Genomic DNA, 18,378 nt, shown 5'->3' on the forward strand with positions numbered 1-18,378 from the left:
CACCCGCACCTGTTTCCCGTCAGTAATCTGCACACCTGTCCTGATCATCATCTCTACCCTTCAAAAGCTCTGACCTGACTTCCATTCCCTGCCGGATCGTTAGCCATGAACAGTATGTTGTGCCTGAGTACCAGACTCCAGTTGGATAGAATTTGTTTTGTTGTTTTCATTTACGTATTGCTTGCCTTGAACTTACCTCCATTTGTTTTGTCTTCAGTTACTCACCTGGATCATTCACTCCATTCCCGCCTGGTTGACAGAGGATTCTGCTACTACATTGGATTCACCTATTTCCTCTCATCTACTCACCACCGCTGCCCGCTACGCCATCTGGATATATCTACCTTTTCACATTTCACTGTAAATAAATACTCACCTTCTTCCTACGCTCCTTGTCCTGGTCTGCTTCTGGGTTCGATCTTGAAAGATCGTGACAGAACGATCCGGCCAGTAATGAACCCAGCGGACCTGGACTCCGTTTGCCATGCCATTACCCTGCAGGAGAAGAAATTGGGACAACACAATACGGCGCTACAGGAGATAGCGAGTTCGATCCAGAATTTATCTGCTAGCTTGACACAAGTCCAGGATCAGCTCAGTTTGCAGGTGATTCATTCACCACCGGTTTCACCCATCTCACCTGCCGTGTCTGAAGCGGTTCCATTTCGTGAACCCAAGGTACCGACGCCTGATAAATATGAAGGGGATTTGGGAAAATGCCGTTCGTTTCTTATGCAGTGTGGGTTAGTGTTTGATCTACAGCCCCATTCTTACGCCACTGACAAGGCTAGGATAGCCTTGGTTATTGAACTGTTGCGTGGAAGAGCTCTGGAATGGGCTTCAGCCGTTTGGGAACGACAGGGAACCTGCACGGCTTCATATCAGGAGTTCACGGGAGAGATGAGGAAGCTTTTTGATCATCCAGTCCGAGGTAAGGACGCAGCTAAACGTTTGTTCTCTCTTCGCCAAGGAGATCGCAGTGTGGCAGATTTTATGATTGAGTTCAGGACATTGGCTGTGGAGAGTGGTTGGAATGAGGAGTCACTACAAGCGGTTTTTTACAAGGGGTTGTCAGATGAACTTAAGGATGAGCTGATTTCTTATCCAGAGCCTAGTGACTTAGACAGCTTGGTCGCTTTATCTATTCGGGTTGATAATAGAGTCCGAGAGAGAAGGAGGGAGAAGCAGTGGGGTCTATCCAATCAATCTGTAACTCGGTTACCATTCGGTTCAGGAGGTGAACCAGGACGTATTGATCGTTATTCTCCACACGGGATTAGTGGAGGAGTCTTGCCACCAGATTCTGAACCAATGCAAGTGGGGCGACACGGGCTAACTAAGGAGGAGCGCCAACGTAGACGTGAGACCAATAGCTCTTTCTACTGTGGTAGATCGGGACATTACAACTCCGCTTGTCCACAGCGCCCGTTAAACTGCCCGGCTCGCTAAATTTGGGAGGAATTTTAGCGAGCCAGTTTCAATCTCTCAAGGATCTTGTCAGACCCCGTTTTCCTGCGACCCTTATGAATAAGGATCAGAGTTTTGACCTGAACGCTTTTATCGATTCAGGTGCCGATGGCAACTTTATGGATGCCGACTTGGTGGAACAGCTGGGGCTTTCCAAGGAGCAATTGCCGGAAGCCATTGAAGCAACCACTCTGAACGGCAGTAGTCTGGCACGGATCACTATGAGGACTGAACCGGTTAAGATGTTGGTGTCGGGAAATCATTCAGAGTTTATCTCTTTCTTCATTTTGTCCTCGCCCCATGTTCCTCTGGTTCTTGGTTACCCCTGGCTGAAGGAACACAATCCCTCGTTTGATTGGGTGACAGGGAAGGTAACTAGTTGGAACATTGAGTGTCATGCTAACTGCCTTAGGACTGCCTGTTCTCCTGCTGTTTCCAGTCAGGTCAGTGACTCTGCTCCTCCTGATTTGTCCCTGGTTCCAGAAACATATCACGAGTTGGGTGAGGTATTCAGTAAACAGAAGGCTCTGTCTCTTCCTCCCCACCGACCTTATGATTGTGCGATTAATCTGTTTCCTGGATCTGCCTTTCCCAAGGGACGGTTATACAGTATCTCTCGACCGGAACGTGAGGCCTTGGAGACCTACATCAAGGAGTCTCTAGCTACAGGTCTCATTCGGCCATCGTCATCACCTTTGGGAGCAGGATTTTTTTTTGTGAGCAAGAAGGATGGTTCTCTTCGACCGTGTATTGATTATCGGGGTTTGAATGAGATTACGGTTAAGAACAAGTATCCCCTGCCCTTGATGAGCTCGGCTTTCGATTCCTTACAGGGTGCTACGGTTTTTACGAAGCTTGATTTACGTAATGCTTATCATTTGGTTCGGATCAAGGAGGGGGACGAGTGGTTGACTGGGTTCAATACTCCGATGGGACATTTTGAGTACCAGGTGATGCCGTTTGGACTGACCAACGCTCCGGCGGTGTTCCAAAGTATGGTGAATGACGTTTTGAGAGATATGATTGGTATTTTTGTGTTCGTTTACCTGGATGATATCCTCATCTTCTCAAAGGAGCTTTCTAGCCACGTTCTGCATGTCAAGCAGGTCCTGCAGCGGTTATTGGAGAACCGTCTGTTCGTGAAGGCGGAGAAGTGTGATTTTCACGCCCATACAACGTCCTTCCTCGGGTACATCATATCCAGGGGAGAGATCAAGATGGACCAAGAGAAGGTTCGGGCGGTTCGGGATTGGGTCCAGCCCGGTACAAGATTGCAGCTCCAGAGATTCCTGGGGTTTGCGAATTTTTATCGGAGGTTTATCCGTGACTACAGCCGGGTGGCTGCACCTTTAACTGCCCTGACGTCTTGCACCAGAAAGTTCTGTTGGACTCCTGAGGCAGACCGAGCATTTCTGGACTTGAAGAGCCGATTCACCAACGCCCCGATTCTCTCTCAACCTGACACTTCCCGTCAGTTCGTTGTGGAAGTGGATGCTTCTGATGTGGGTGTGGGCGCCATCCTGTCCCAGCGTAGCTCCACTGACGGTAAACTCCATCCCTGCGCTTTCTACTCTGGTCGTCTTTCTCCAGCTGAAAGAAACTACGATGTGGGTAACCGGGAGCTTCTCGCTGTGAAGCTTGCCTTGGAGGAGTGGCGGCACTGGTTGGAGGGAGCGGAGCAACCGTTTGTGGTCTGGACTGACCACAAGAATCTGGCTTACGTACAATCGGCTAAACGTCTCAACGCCCGTCAGGCTAGGTGGGCCTTGTTTTTTGGACGTTTCAATTTTTCCCTGACGTTCCGACCTGGGTCTAAGAACGGGAAGGCGGACGCCCTGTCCCGGATGTTCTCTAAGACGGAGGAGAGTGGGGTCAAGACTGAGACGATTCTTCCCCAGAATGTTGTCGTGGGAGCCGTTACATGGAGGATAGAGGAGGATGTGATGGCGGCCCTTCGGACGCAGCCCGGCCCCGGTAACGGTCCACCCGGTCGGTTGTTCGTACCCGAGTCGGTCCGTTCTGCTGTCCTTCAGTGGTCCCACGCCAGCAAGATAGCTTGTCACCCTGGCGTTGCTCGGACTATGGCACTACTGCGCAGACGTTTTTGGTGGCCTGCTATGGGAGAAGATACCCGGAGGTTTGTTGCCGCATGTCCTGTTTGTGCCCAGAACAAGAGTACCAATCGGCCCAGCTCTGGGCTTCTTCACCCCCTACCTATTCCTCGGCGACCTTGGTCGCATCTGGCCCTGGATTTTGTCACGGGATTGCCCCCTTCTGTTGGGAACACGGTCATTCTGACCATTGTGGACAGATTCAGCAAGTTTGCTCATTTTGTTCCTCTCTCCAAGCTTCCATCGGCTACGGAGACGTCCGAGATCCTGGTCAGGGAGGTTTTCAGGGTTCACGGATTGCCCAGTGACATTGTGTCTGACCGTGGTCCTCAGTTTACCTCTGCTGTCTGGAAATCCTTCTGTTTGGCCATTGGAGCTACAGTCAGTCTCACTTCTGGATTTCACCCACAATCTAATGGTCAAGCGGAGAGAGCCAACCAGAAGATGGAGTCCACGCTGCGTTGTCTTGTCTCCTCTGATCCCACCTCTTGGTCATCTCAATTACCCTGGGTTGAGTATGCCCATAATACCCTTCCTTCATCTGCCACGGGGATGTCCCCCTTCCAATGCCTTTACGGATACCAACCTCCTTTGTTTCCTTCTCAGGAGAGGGATCTCTCGGTTCCCTCTGTCCAGACCCATATTCGTCGTTGCCACCGGACCTGGCATCGGGCCAGGAAGGCTCTCCTTAGAGTTTCTGACCGGTATCAGATACAGGCGAACCGTCGCCGTATTCCTGCCCCAGCTTATACGGTTGGAGATAAGGTTTGGTTGGCTACACGGGATCTTCCTCTACGGACGGAGTCAAGGAAGTTGTCACCTAAGTTCATTGGTCCGTTTGTAGTGGAGAGAATCATAAATCCTGTGGTGGTTCGACTCAAGTTGCCTGCAACACTTAGAGTGCATCCCACTTTTCATGTCTCCTGTCTCAAGCCGGTTCACCTCAGTCCTCTGTTGCCTCCTCCTCCTCGTCCTCCTCCTCCTCGGATGATCGGAGGTGGTCCTGTCTACACGGTGCGCCGCATCATGGACTCCAGACGGCGGGGTCGAGGGTACCAGTTTCTAGTGGACTGGGAAGGATATGGTCCAGAGGAGAGGAGTTGGATTCCTCGGCGACAGATTCTGGATGACGACCTGATTCGTGACTTCTACCGCCTCCATCCTGGCGCTCCAGGTAGTCCGCCCGGTGGCGTTCGTCGGAGGGGGGGGTACTGTCACGAATCCCGCTTCCTGAGTCTGGGTTTGCCTGTGTGTCTGTCCTGGAGTGTGTTTCAGGTGTCCTGGAACGCACCCTGTCTGGTTGCCGGGCGAATTAGCTCATTGGGAGATTGATTTCACCCGCACCTGTTTCCCGTCAGTAATCTGCACACCTGTCCTGATCATCATCTCTACCCTTCAAAAGCTCTGACCTGACTTCCATTCCCTGCCGGATCGTTAGCCATGAACAGTATGTTGTGCCTGAGTACCAGACTCCAGTTGGATAGAATTTGTTTTGTTGTTTTCATTTACGTATTGCTTGCCTTGAACTTACCTCCGTTTGTTTTGTCTTCAGTTACTCACCTGGATCATTCACTCCATTCCCGCCTGGTTGACAGAGGATTCTGCTACTACATTGGATTCACCTATTTCCTCTCATCTACTCACCACCGCTGCCCGCTACGCCATCTGGATATATCTACCTTTTCACATTTCACTGTAAATAAATACTCACCTTCTTCCTACGCTCCTTGTCCTGGTCTGCTTCTGGGTTCGATCTTGAAAGATCGTGACAGGTATAGGCGAATGCTGAAGCGCGTAGAGCGTACAAATAGCCTGTCCTTGGTTGCAACAATCACTACCGAGTTCCAAACTGCCTCCCGGAAGCAACGTCAGCACAATAACTATTTGTCTGGAGCTTCATGAAATGGGTTTCCATGGCCGAACAGGAACACACAAGCCTAAGATCCCCATGTGCAATGCCAAGTTTCGGCTGGAGTGGTGTAAAGCTCACCGCCATTGGACTCTGGAGCAGTGAAAATACGTTCTCTGGAGTGATGAATCACGCTTCACCATCTGGCAGTCCGACGGTCGAATCTGGGTTCGACGGATTCCAGGAGAACGCTACCTGCCCGAATGCATAGTGCCAACTATAAAGTTGAGGAATAATGGTCTGGGACAGTTGTTTGTGGTTCGGGCTAGGTCCCTTAGTTCCAGTGAAATGAAATCTTAATGCTACAGCATACAATGACATTCTAGACGATTCTGTGCTTTCAACATTGTGGCAACAGTTTGGGGATGGCCCTTTCCTGTTTTAGCATGACAATGTCCCTGTGCACAAAGCAAGGTCCATACAGAAATGGTTTGTTGAGATCACTGTGGAAAAACTTGACTGACCTGCACAGAGTCCTGACCTCAACCCCATCAGATGACTTTGGGATTAATTGGAACAGGCCTAATAGCTCAACATCAGTGCCCAACCTCACTAATGCTCTTTTGGCTGAATGGAAGCAAGTCCCGCAGCAATGTTCTAACATCTAGTGGAAAGCCTTCCCAGAAGAGTGGAGGATGTTATAGCAGCAAAGAGGGGACCATCTCCATATTAAAACTTCTTATGGCTGCAATCCCATTAAAGGGATCATATGACAACAGCCAGTGAAAGTGCAGGGCGCCAAATTCAAACAACAGAAATCTCATAATTAAAATTCCTCAAGCATACAAGTATTTCACACCATTTTAAAGATACACTTCTTGTTAATCCCACCACAGTGTCCAATTTCAAAAAAAGGCTTTACAGTGAAAGCACCACAAACGATTATGTTAGGTCACCGCAAAATCACAGAAAAACAGCAATTTTTCCAGCCAAAGACAGGTGTCAAAAAAAGCAGAAATAGAGATGAAATTAATCCTTAACTTTTGATGATCTTCATCAGATGACACTCATAGGACTTCATGTTACACAATACATATATGTTTTGTTCAATAAAGTTCATATTTATATCCAAAAACCTCAGTTTACATTGGCGCCATGTTCAGAAATGCCTCCAAAATATCCTGAGAAATTGCAGAGCCACATAAAATATCAGAAAAACTCATCATAAACTTTGATGAAAGATACATGTTTTACATAGAATTAAAGATACACTTGTTCTTAATGCAACCGCTGTGTCGGATTTCAAAAAAGCTTTACGGCAAAAGCACAATATTCAATAATCTGAGAACAGCGTTCAGCCACAAAAGGAAGCCATACAGTTACCTGCCAAATTGTGGAGTCAACAAAAGTTATAAATAGCATTATAAATCTTCACTTACCTTTGCTGATCTTCGTCGGAATGCACTCCCAGGACTCCCACTTCCACAAGAAATGTTTGTTTTGTTCGGTAATGTCCATCATTTATGTCCAAATAGCTATTTTTGTTAGCGTGTTTGGTAAACAAATCCAAAGTCAGGAAGCGCGTTCACTAAAAGCAGACGAAATGTCAAAAAGTTCCGTAACAGTCAGTAGAAACATGTCAAATGATGTATTGAATCAATCTTTAGGATGTTTTTAACATAAATCTTCAATAATGTTCCAACCGGAGAATTCCATTGTCTTCAGAAGAGCGATGGAACAGAGCTCCCTCTCATGTGAACGCGCATGGTCAGAGCATGGTCAGCTCATGATAGACCTGACTCATTCCCGTCTCTTTCGGCCCCACTTCACAGTAGAAGCATCAGACAAGGTTCTACAGACTGTTGACATCTAGTGGAAGCCGTAGGAAGTGCAGACTGACCCATATCCCACTGTGTATTCGATAGGTGATGAGTTGAAAACCTACAAACCTCAGATTTCCCACTTCCTGGTTGGATTTCTTTCTCTGGTTTTTGCCTGCCATATGAGTTCTGTTATACTCACAGACATCATTCAAACAGTTTTAGAAACTTAAGAGTGTTTTCTATCCAATACTAGTAATAATATGCATATATTAGCAACTGGGACTGAGGAGCAGGCAGTTTACTCTGGGCACCTCTGGGCAACTTTTCATCCAAGCTACTCAATACTGCCCCTGCAGCCATAAGAATTAAGGCCTATGATTTTGGAATGAGATTTTAGACGAGCAAGTGTCCACATACCTTTGTCCATGTAGTGTATTTCGTGACTACAAATTTGGCCCCATTTCATATAACTGACGACAGGGCATTTTCTGCCATACCAAGCCTCATCTGAACCGACGCACAGACACAACTCGAATGCCTGCAGACACGTTAGAACTTCAGCATAACAAACAACGTGATTTCATCCCTCTGGGACCAACATAAAGTGGTTGTGTTTCAATTATACAAAATGATTTAGTACTTTTTCATGTTGAGAGCTCTATATCTGGCTGCGAATATCAGAGCAACATGGGACCACGATTGCTGAAATCGATAAGACTGTCCCCTTTTATATGCCATCTCCCAGGCTGGGCTCTGTCGATCAGAGGGAGAGAAAATCGATTCATTGTCTGGATAGGCCAAAAAATGTTACACGTCATTCCCGATGCAAATGTGGGGTGTGAAGCGATGTTCACAGAGCGCTTTGTACACCAAAATGTCAGTCGTAGCCGTTCCAGAACCTCTCAAAGTCCGCTAAATAGGGGACTTAACATCAAAGAGGTTTAAAAACCTTTCAAATAAATTTTTTCTCACTTCTTTTACGCTTGTTGAGTAATTCTATTTCCACATCACATCACTAAATACAGAATTTATGGCCAGGAAAGTTCCCTCTGAACGAGTCAAAATAGTATAGTTGCGCGATTTGACTATAGTACCATACAGAAAAAAAGTCTACCATATGAAAACTAAATAAACTGTTCGGTCACTCAAATTACATGCACTAAAACTTACTTTGATTTCAGTTTTGATAGATCCTGTAATTCTGCAATAATACAACTTTTTTTTTTAAATACTACAAGTCTTATTTGGCAGCAACTGTCTCATTGTAAGTTAGAACACTGAGCTAGTGAATTCTGAGCTCCTGGCCCAGAGGACTATTCAGTAATGTAACTGCTAAAACTCACTTCTTACATGAATGAAGCAAGCGAAAGAAAATAGAGAGACAAGAAAGTATTCAAGGTCCTAATAAATTAATAAATGGGACATTCTTGTCAGATGCCAAGGACATGTTATAATATCTCTATTCTTATTTCACAGCACTACTGGTCAACCAATAACAAGCACACTGGTACACTCATGCACCTCTTCACAACCAATACTATGCCAACTCAAAGGTAACCCAATAGTCTGCTCAGTAATGGTATTCAACAACCTGTGTTTGAGAAATTGGATATTTGTTTGTTCAAGTGGATATTGCATTTTAGTTCCCAAAAACTAGGAGCTAAGACCAAGCATTATATCTCCAGTAAGAGAGAGGAAAGCACTAAGGCTATACTTTGAGAGAAATATAAGCAACCGGCTGCTGTGCACTAGACAAGAACACACACTAAGAGTTCAAATAGCCAAGCTAGCATTCAGTTGTCTCACCAGGAGGTTATATTTTTGCAATGCTTTTAAGGCTTCTCTGGTGTAGTTAGGTCACTATAGGCTGAGCGGTCTTTTCCACTGAACCATTTCCTTTGAGCTACAGCTCACAGCGGTGTATCCTTTTGGTTTCCTCTCAAGGTTGGGGATGTGGTCAATGGAATCGTCAGAACTGTCAGTGTCATCATAACAGTGGTCACATCTTCTTTGAAAGCCTCTCTTGCCGTTTATAAACCCTGCACTTTCCTTTACTCTGTTGCTTCCCAGAGAGAGTGTGTGGTGTATTGTGTTAACATGTCTACAAGGTCCTTTTAGTATGAATACTCTTTTAGGGCCAAAACCTAACTTGAGATGCTCAAGCTTAACCCACTTAACAATCATATAAATCATGCATCGATGTCAATGGGGGTAGATTCAGGTTTCAGGGCCAGAGAATGCAGATTCAAAGTCTGACTCACCACAGGATGATGTCTCATCGGACATGTCCCCGCAGTCGTCGTCCCGGTCGCAGCGCCAGGCCAGGGGGATACAGCGTCCGTTCCGACAGGAGAACTGGTTGGGCTGACAGGCCTGGGCTGAGAGAGAGAGAGAGACATGGAAGACAGAAGCGCATTTGTAATTCGATCACATGGGTATCAAGTCAAAGCCAGACGTGTTCAGCCCCCTAATGATCATTCAATCATATGGCATGTCAATGTCAGGCCTGTGGAGCTTAAATTGATCTCTCCATCACAGATATATCACATATATCAAGTCTGGAGGAAATGAGTGGCGCCCTTACACAAACCTTTCAGTCACATGTACTCTATGTCCATGACAGAGACAGACATGCAAGGACAGCAGCACCAGCATATCACACGAGGTGGTTGGTGCTGTGTAACATGCATGTCTATCTGATTACAAGGCAACATTAGTCACCCCCACTGATATTCATTGATTGATCCTGGAAGGCTAAGAGCTGTTATTGTGAGGAGGGAAAAAAACACTTCTGCAGGGTGATTCTGACATAAGTGATTCTGACACTAACTCAATATCAGGAAAAGTTAACTCTTGAGAGTGCTAAACTTCTTTGATTCTGAGCTTTCACTTGAGATTGATCACACTGTACCTGCTGGCTTGTTTAGTGCCATAAGACACCACTATGAATGTTGCTATTTGATATTGTGATGTGCTGAAACCTATCTGTCAATGTAGAGCTTAAGCACAAAACTCTAAACAGAGTTTTTAAGGGGGCAGAGGTTTGATATATATATATATTTTTTAGAATACACAGTCCAACTGCTTAACTGAAATATACCACATCAATATATTTCCATAGCTCAGAAAACGGCAGGTAGATCTACTACATAACACAATTGCTAGACTGCAGATCTGAGAAAAAGCTGAGGTATTGTATCAGTTACCTGAACATGTGGTGTTGGACTCATCCTCATTGTTCCCACAGTCATTGGTTCCATCACACAGCCATCTCTTAGGGATGCAGTGATTGTTGAGGCACTTGAACTGGTCATTGGAACAATTGTGGTTCGCTGAAACAGATAGACAGAGACACTCATATTACCAAAGCAACGTTTTTTGTTTTAAAAATGTTCTAATTGAACTTCTTTGTGGAATAGAATGCCGTCTAAAGGATTTACAAATCTGACATTTACAGTTTCTAACTTTAAAAGTCCAACTTTGACTTCACGAAAATCTGAGGTACAGTACAAACCACAGAGAATGACAGACATCAATGCGAAGCAGGAATTTGGGTCAGAGAATGTCTCAAACCTTGTTATACACTGTTGGAAAAAAAGGTGCTATCTAAAACCTAAAAGGGTTCTTCGGCTGTCCCCAAAGGAGAACACTTTGAAAAACCATGCTGACATTCCAGCAGAGCAGATAATAGATTTAGCAATTCTGATAATTCTGGCAGAAGATTACATTATAGTATTTTTCATAGTGAGAAATGAGTCAGCACCCAAGCGTCTAACATGCTGTTTATCTTATCGATCCACTCAACAGCCAATTCTCTTCTGAGGCGAATAGATGGGGGATGAGGGGAAGAAAAGAGGGGAGGGGGCCGTATTCACCATCTTTGAATCATATCAATGACATTTAGCAAGATAAAAGTTGATAGCAAGAAAATATCACTTTGTGCAACGTTGCATGCTAAGTGATGTTTGTGTGTGTGTGCGTGTGTGTGTGTGTGTGTGTGTGTGTGTGTGTGTGTGTGTGTGTGTGTGTGTGTGTGTGTGTGTGTGTGTGTGTGTGTGTGTGTGTGTGTGTGTGTGTGTGTGTGTGGATGGGGTGGACAGATAAATACACACAGCAGCTATGGATCTCCTCGTCACTCCCATCCAGACAGTCATCGTCCCCGTCGCACTTCCATGACGCACGGATACAACGATGGTTACTACACTGAAACTCATCGCTCTTACAGTGCTGTGGCTCCACCACCCCAGACGACACTTAATTAACAGACATAACAGGGAAACTAACATTAATACCAGAGAAACAGACATGAGACAAATTAAACCACAGTGGAATGAATTCCATTGAAAAGTAAAGCATACTTTACACTGAAATCACACAAAATAGCTGTGAGAGAAAACCATGTTCATAGTTTGCCTACGGTGCAATATACTGCTCTGGCTGATTCACTGCATGGTCTTACAGTACCTGAGCAGGTGACATTGTTCTTCTCCAGGAGCTGGTTGTCAGCACAGGCACACACTCTGCCCCCTGGGATAGCGAGGCAGAGGGTACCGCATCCCCCATAATTCACACTGCATGCATTGTCACCTGGAAATACAGAGTAGGAAAATAATCATACCACTGTTAACCTCAAATCCTATTCTTCGAAAGCATTATTATTGTATTTTGTCATGTGTCTCTATTGTTGTTCTGTCTGTCGTCATCTCTCTATGAACAACTGTGAATTGTGAAGAAACACACATAAAACATCTTAACACAAAAGCCATTTCCTGTTTGAGAAGAATGTGGCAGGTGGGTGCCACGTCATCTACACTACATGGCCAAAGGTATGTGGACAACTGCTCGTTGGACATCTCATTCCAAAATCATAAGCCTTAATATGGAGCGGGCACCCCTTTGCTGCTAAAACAACCTCAACTCTTCTGAGAAGGCTTTCCACTAAATGTTGGAATATTTCTGCGGGGACTTGCTTCCATTCAGCCACAAGAGCATTAGTGAGGTCGGGACATATGTTGGGTGATTAGGCCTGGCTCTCAGTCGGCGTTCCAATTAATCCCAAAGGTGTTCAATGGGGTTGAGGTCAAGACTCTGTGCAGGCCAGTCAAGTTCTTCCACACCGATCTCAACAAACCATTTCTGTATGGACCTCGCTTTGTGCACGGGCCATTGTCATGCTGAAACAGGAAAGGGCCTTCCTAAACTGTTGCCACAAAGTTGGAAGCACAGAATCGTCTAGAATGTCATTGTATGCTGTAGCGTTAAGATTTCCCTTCACTGTAACTAAGGGGCCTAGCCCAAACCATGAAAAATAGCCCCAGGCCATTATTCCTCCTCCACAAAACTTTACAGTTGGCACTATGCATTCAGGCATGTAGTATTCTCCTGGCATCTGCCAAACCCAGATTCATCCATCGGCCTGCCAAATGGTGAAGCGTGATTCATCACTCCAGAGAAAGCGCTTCCACTGCTCCAGAGTCCAATGGCAGCGAGCTTTACACCACTCAAGCCAACAATTGGCATTGTACATGGTGTGCAGCTGCTTGGCCACACACCATTTCATGAAGCTCCCAGCAAACAGTTCTTGTGCTGATGTTGCTTCCAGAAGCAGTTTGGAACTTGGTCCCGTTCTGTGAGCTTGTATGGCCTACCACTTTGTGGCTGAGCCGTTGTTGCTCCTAGACGATTCCATTTCACAATAACAGCACTTACGATTGACCGGAGCAGTTCTAGCAGGGCAGAAATTTGACAAATTGACTTGTTGGAAAGGTGGCATCCTATGACGGTGCCACGTTGAAAGTCACTAAGCTCTTCAGTAAGGCTATTCTATGTTTGTCTATGGAGATTGCATGGCTGTGTGCTCGATTTTATACACCTGTCAGCAACAGGTGTGTCTAAATAGCTAAATCCCCTCATTTGAAAGGGTGTCCACATACTTTTGTTTATATAGTGTATAACCACATACCCCAAAAAATATTGGGGACATTGTGGAGATTTGATTTGACAGTTGTATCCTTTCAGGGGAATAATTAGTATTTTAGGACAAAACCAACCGTTCTCAAGGGAGAGAGACCAAAACACTGAATATGTGTGAAGAAACTGTCACTTATAAAGTTGAGGCATGGAGAACATTGTTTGTTTGGTTTAGTGTCAGGTCCAAAGGCAGTGCCTGAGCCAATGAGATAAAGACTTCTGTTTTGTGAGAGTCAATAAGTAATACTCAGAGGATAGCAGAGCCAATTCATCTCTTTGGTGACATGAGCTTTGGAGGAATGGCCAGTGAAATTCTACTTTACCCATGCTGAGAATTAGAACTCATATACAGCCAGCCATTTTCTCCCTTTCACTCTTTCTCTGCATCACATGTTTGGCATACCACAGTCGTACACCACTCTAACGAACGGTATTATTTTGATGTAAAACGATAGAAATTATTACACAAATGAAAAGCCTGTGAATCGCCTCATAATGCCCCTTATCTTGATCCATTGATTGCCCAGCAGATGATTAGTGTTGGCACTTCTCTCTGTTTCTGAGAGGAGATGCCAGTAATCATACCTCCCCCTGCTCCACACACACATTAGTCTAAACTCTAAACAGTGATTCACCATTCAACAAGGGTTCTACCTGCTGTGAGGCCCTACAGTTCTACACCATCAACAAAGCGCATCATGCATCTCTCTCTGATGTTATCTATTCATCTACCCACAACAGGAATCTATCATCATCCACCACACAGACAGCAGGGAGCACTATGTTGAGTCAGTCTTTTATTTCCATAGACTGGAATTCAAAGTAAAATTGCTGCCACTGTCAATTTATCCAGCAACTAACCAATGCCATGAAATATAATTCCCACGATGGAGTATACTGTTTTCATTATACTAACAGCTATATAAGATACCATAGTGCAGGGGTGTCAAACTCATTCCACGGAGGGCCTAGTGTCTGCAGGTTTTTGGTTTTTCCTTTCAATAAAGCCCTATACAACCAGGTGTGGGGAGTTCCTAACTAATTAGTGATGTTAATTCATCAATCAAGTACAAGGGAGGAGCGAAAACCCGCAGACACTCGGCCCCCCGTGGAATGAGTTTGACACCTGTGCCATAGTGGATAGATTGCAACACTTTTTTTGAAGGTTGCATATATAAGCATCAGGGGCTAACCATAGAATACATTCTCTGAAGGCAACCTTTAGTAATGGTGGGGGAGGTTTTGTGATAAGTTGTAGGAACAGCTATATAAGATTGCGTAGGAAACATTTACCAAAGGTAAGCTTTAGTGATAGGAGATGGAAAAGGGAAAGCAGTCAGACATACCTTGCTGACTCTGAGCATTGTACACATGCAGGCCAAACAGGGGAGGCCTCTCACTCCTTAGTAGAGTAACGTCCCCAGAGGTTAGATCCAGCTGGAAAACAGAAGCGTTCATGTACTCCGTCCAGAAGATGGAGTTACGGTAGTGAGAAATCCCAAAGGGATGGTTCAGCTGTTTGCCATTGTACACAACCTGCATGAGTAATCAGATACAACACGTATCAATGAAGAACACAACCTTCACAACTCAAAGATCTGAGAGAGCAGAGGGAAGACAAACTACAATGGTGATATCCCAGTGGGCAAAGCTGGTTAAAATTACATCATTACATGGCTATAATGACGAAATGGTTTTTGCCCTTTAGAGTACAGCTTCACTCACCTGTCTGCCAGTGCCGTTGAGGTAGATCTTCTCTATGTGATCGTAGTTGGCATCACACCAGTACATGGTGCTGGTCCCATGATCCAGGGTGAGGCCGTTAGGCCACAGCATATTAGACGTGACAAATATCTGTCGGTTAGATCCATCCATCCACGCTTTTTCTATCCTTCCTATGCTGTCGTTCACCTCATCCTCCTCCCAGTCCGTCCAGTACATCCAACTGAAATTCACAAACATAATACATTCCCTACAATTGAGTTTAAGGGGGAAAAAGCCCTAATGAACCATATTAGTTGGGGCTTAAATATGTTTTATCATCAAACATATACAGTGGCAAGAAAAAGTATGTGAACCCTTTGGAATTACCTGGATTTCTGCATAAATTGGTAATCAAATTTGATCTGATCTTCATCTAGGTCACAACAATAGACAAACAGTATGCTTAAACTAATAACACACAAATTATTGTATTTTTTTTGTCTATATTGAATACTTAATTTAAACATTCACAGTGTAGGTTGGAAAAAGTGTGTGAACCCATAGGCTAATGACTTCTCCAAAAGCAAATTGGAGTCAGGAGTCAGCTAACCTGAGTCTAATCAATGAGACGAGATTGGAGATGTTGGTTAGAGCTGCCTTGCCCTATAAAAAACACTCACAAAACTTGAGTTTGCTATTTACAAGAAGCATTGCCTGATGTGAACCATGCCTCGAACAAATTAGATCTCAGAAGACCTAAGATTAAGAAGTGTTGACTTGCATAAAGCTGGAAAAGCTTTGATGTTCATCAGTCCACGGTAATACAAATTGTCTATAAATGCAGAAAGTTCAGCACTGTTGCTACTTTCCCTAGGAGTGGCCGTCCTGCAAAGGTGACTGACACTAGGATTCTTCAATGAGGTTAAGAAGAATTCTAGTTTCAGCTAAAGACTTACAGAAATCTCTGGAACATGCTAACATTTCTGTTGACGGGTCTACGATAGGTAAAACACGAAACAAGAATGGTGTTCATGGGAGGTCACCACTGAAGAAGCCACAGCTGTCCAAAAAAAATATTGCTGCACGTCTGAAGTTTGCAAAAGTGCACCTGGATGTTCCACAGCGCTACTGCCAAAATATTCTGTGGACAGACGAAACTACAGTTGAGTTGTTTGGAAGGAACAGACAACACTATGTGTGCAGAAAAAGGTACATCACACCAACATCAAAACCTCATCCCAACTGTAAAGTATGGTGGAGGGAGCATCATGGTTTGGGGCTGCTCTGCTGCCTCAGGTCCTGAACAGCTTGCTATCATTGACGGAAAAATGTATTCCCAAGTTCATCAAGACATTTTGCAGGAGAATATTAGGCTATCTGTCTGCCAATTGAAGCCCAACAGGACAATGACCCAAAACACAGAAGTAAATCAACAACAAAATGGCTTCAACAGAAGAAAATACGCCTTCTGGAGTGGCCCAGTCAGAGTCCTGACCTCAACCCGATTGAGATGCTGTGGCATGACCTCAAGAGAGCAGTTCACACCAGACATCCCAAGAATATCGCTGAACTGAAACAGTTTTGTAAAGAGGTATGGTCCAAAATTCCTCCTGACCGTTATGCATTTCTGATCCGCAACTACAGAAAACGTTTGGTTGAGGTTATTGCTGCCAAAGGAGGGTCAACCAGTTATTAAATCCAAGGGTTCACATACTTTTCCCACCCTGCACTGTAAATGTTTACTTGGTGTGTTCAATAAAGACATAACAACGTATAATTGTTTGTGTGTTATTAGTTTAAGCAGACTGTTTGTCTATTGTTGTGACCTAGACAAAGATCAGATCAAATTTCACATACCTTTTCTTGCCGCTGTAGAATTCAACACACACAAAATAAGCATTGATTCAAACCTACCCAATTCAACATATACAGTAATCCACAAGTTCATCTACTAGGCCCTCACATCGGAAACCAGGTCCTGGTTTACGTCAATATCTTTTCAGGGCTTCACTCAGCTATTCCCAATGGACTTGTGATATTTGAAAAGTGATTGGGTCAACGATTTGACATGATCTAGTCTCTAGTGACCCATTAACATGCTTAAGGAATTTGTATCCTCTGCCGGGGCTGCACACTCTTTTCTGTCTCTTCAATGATGGAGTTGACTGCAACACATGCACTACATAAAACAGTGTGATAGAGGGTGAATCAAGCACTGTCTGTCTCTGCAAGTCATCTTCATGACCCACTGAATAATTCAACACACACACCGCAGTCTTCAATGCCTGGCTAAAGCTCTGTGAAGCAATATCCAAAGCAAAAAGATGTGTGCGGGGTGTGTGAGAGAGACTGAGAGACTGATAGGGAAAGAACATTTAAAATACAGAAAAATAAGTGATTGAGACAGTATGTCAGCAAAGTGAATCCCTATCATGTTAACACAGACTGGAGGTGACATGCAGAGAGGGAAATATAACTGGGTCGAACAGAAGAGGATCTTAAACAGTCATTTCACCTGTGGAGACCCATCCTGCAGGGCACATAAAGATGTCTGGTTCTGCTGATGGATCGGCCAATGCTCACTTACGACCCCAAACAACATTTTAATAAAGATGTGGCAACTGTCAATAGGAAGTCAGTAGTTAGAGATTATTCCTCCGTTATGATAACAAAGAAAATAAATTAAACCCCCTGATGTGGGAGGAATCAGGCTGGTGCAATACTGTGCAGGAGCTAGCTATTTCTGGGAAGGAATCAGTATATCAATAGAATGATTCCATCTCCATGGTCAGTGGCAGCATGATTTAGTAGTTCTGTATGGCCGTCCAAACAGAGACAGACCTCCCACGCATACCCAAAGAGTTGACAATAGCCAACTCTTTCCAGGAATCACCCATTGTTCACTACCTGCTAGGACATGCCATTGCCTTGAGTACATAAAGGGTTTAAAAGGATTGTGTGCTTTATATGGTTCTCTACTGTAACACCCAGAGAAGACAATATCCCTTACCCTTTTCTTGGGTGTTTGTTTGTTTGTTTATAACCAACATCACATAGGATTAGAGAGCTGTGCATAATTCTCTTTTCTGTGTACATTTTGCAGTGGGTCAATCACTGAATAGATATGTGCACACAGACAACTCACATTTTCAACCATATTGTTCTCTGACATCAGTGCATTAGTAACACATACCGTAGGAATTGTATGATTTGGCCTCGTCTTCAGTGAGCTCACCTGTTGAGGGGGTCCAATACAATGGCTCGGGGGTGAGACATGTCCCCCTCCAGAAGAGTCTTCCTGGTTTGAGAGGCCCTCTCCAGTCTGGCCACACTAATAGTTTTCCTGTATCCATCATTGGTCCAGTAGAGGTTATTACCAATCCAGTCCACAGAGATCCCCTCAACGTTGTCCAGGTCTGCAAGGTGATGGAACACCAATGTTAGTGCTATCTCC

At 44.7% G+C, this 18,378-nt stretch overlaps 1 protein-coding gene across 1 annotated transcript in view; it reads right to left on the bottom strand.

Annotated features, from left to right (window-relative positions):
* LOC120063930 (low-density lipoprotein receptor-related protein 1B-like) overlaps nt 1-18,378 on the bottom strand; it is a 345,986-nt gene that overhangs the window by 250,943 nt on the left and 76,665 nt on the right. The window contains 7 exon segments of the mRNA XM_039014240.1: nt 9,512-9,628; nt 10,457-10,582; nt 11,363-11,503; nt 11,715-11,837; nt 14,567-14,756; nt 14,946-15,165; nt 18,160-18,340. Of these exon segments, the coding sequence (XP_038870168.1) occupies nt 9,512-9,628; nt 10,457-10,582; nt 11,363-11,503; nt 11,715-11,837; nt 14,567-14,756; nt 14,946-15,165; nt 18,160-18,340 (1,098 nt within the window).

This window comes from Salvelinus namaycush, chromosome 19, assembly GCF_016432855.1.
Source record: "Salvelinus namaycush isolate Seneca chromosome 19, SaNama_1.0, whole genome shotgun sequence".
Lineage (NCBI taxonomy): Eukaryota > Metazoa > Chordata > Actinopteri > Salmoniformes > Salmonidae > Salvelinus > Salvelinus namaycush.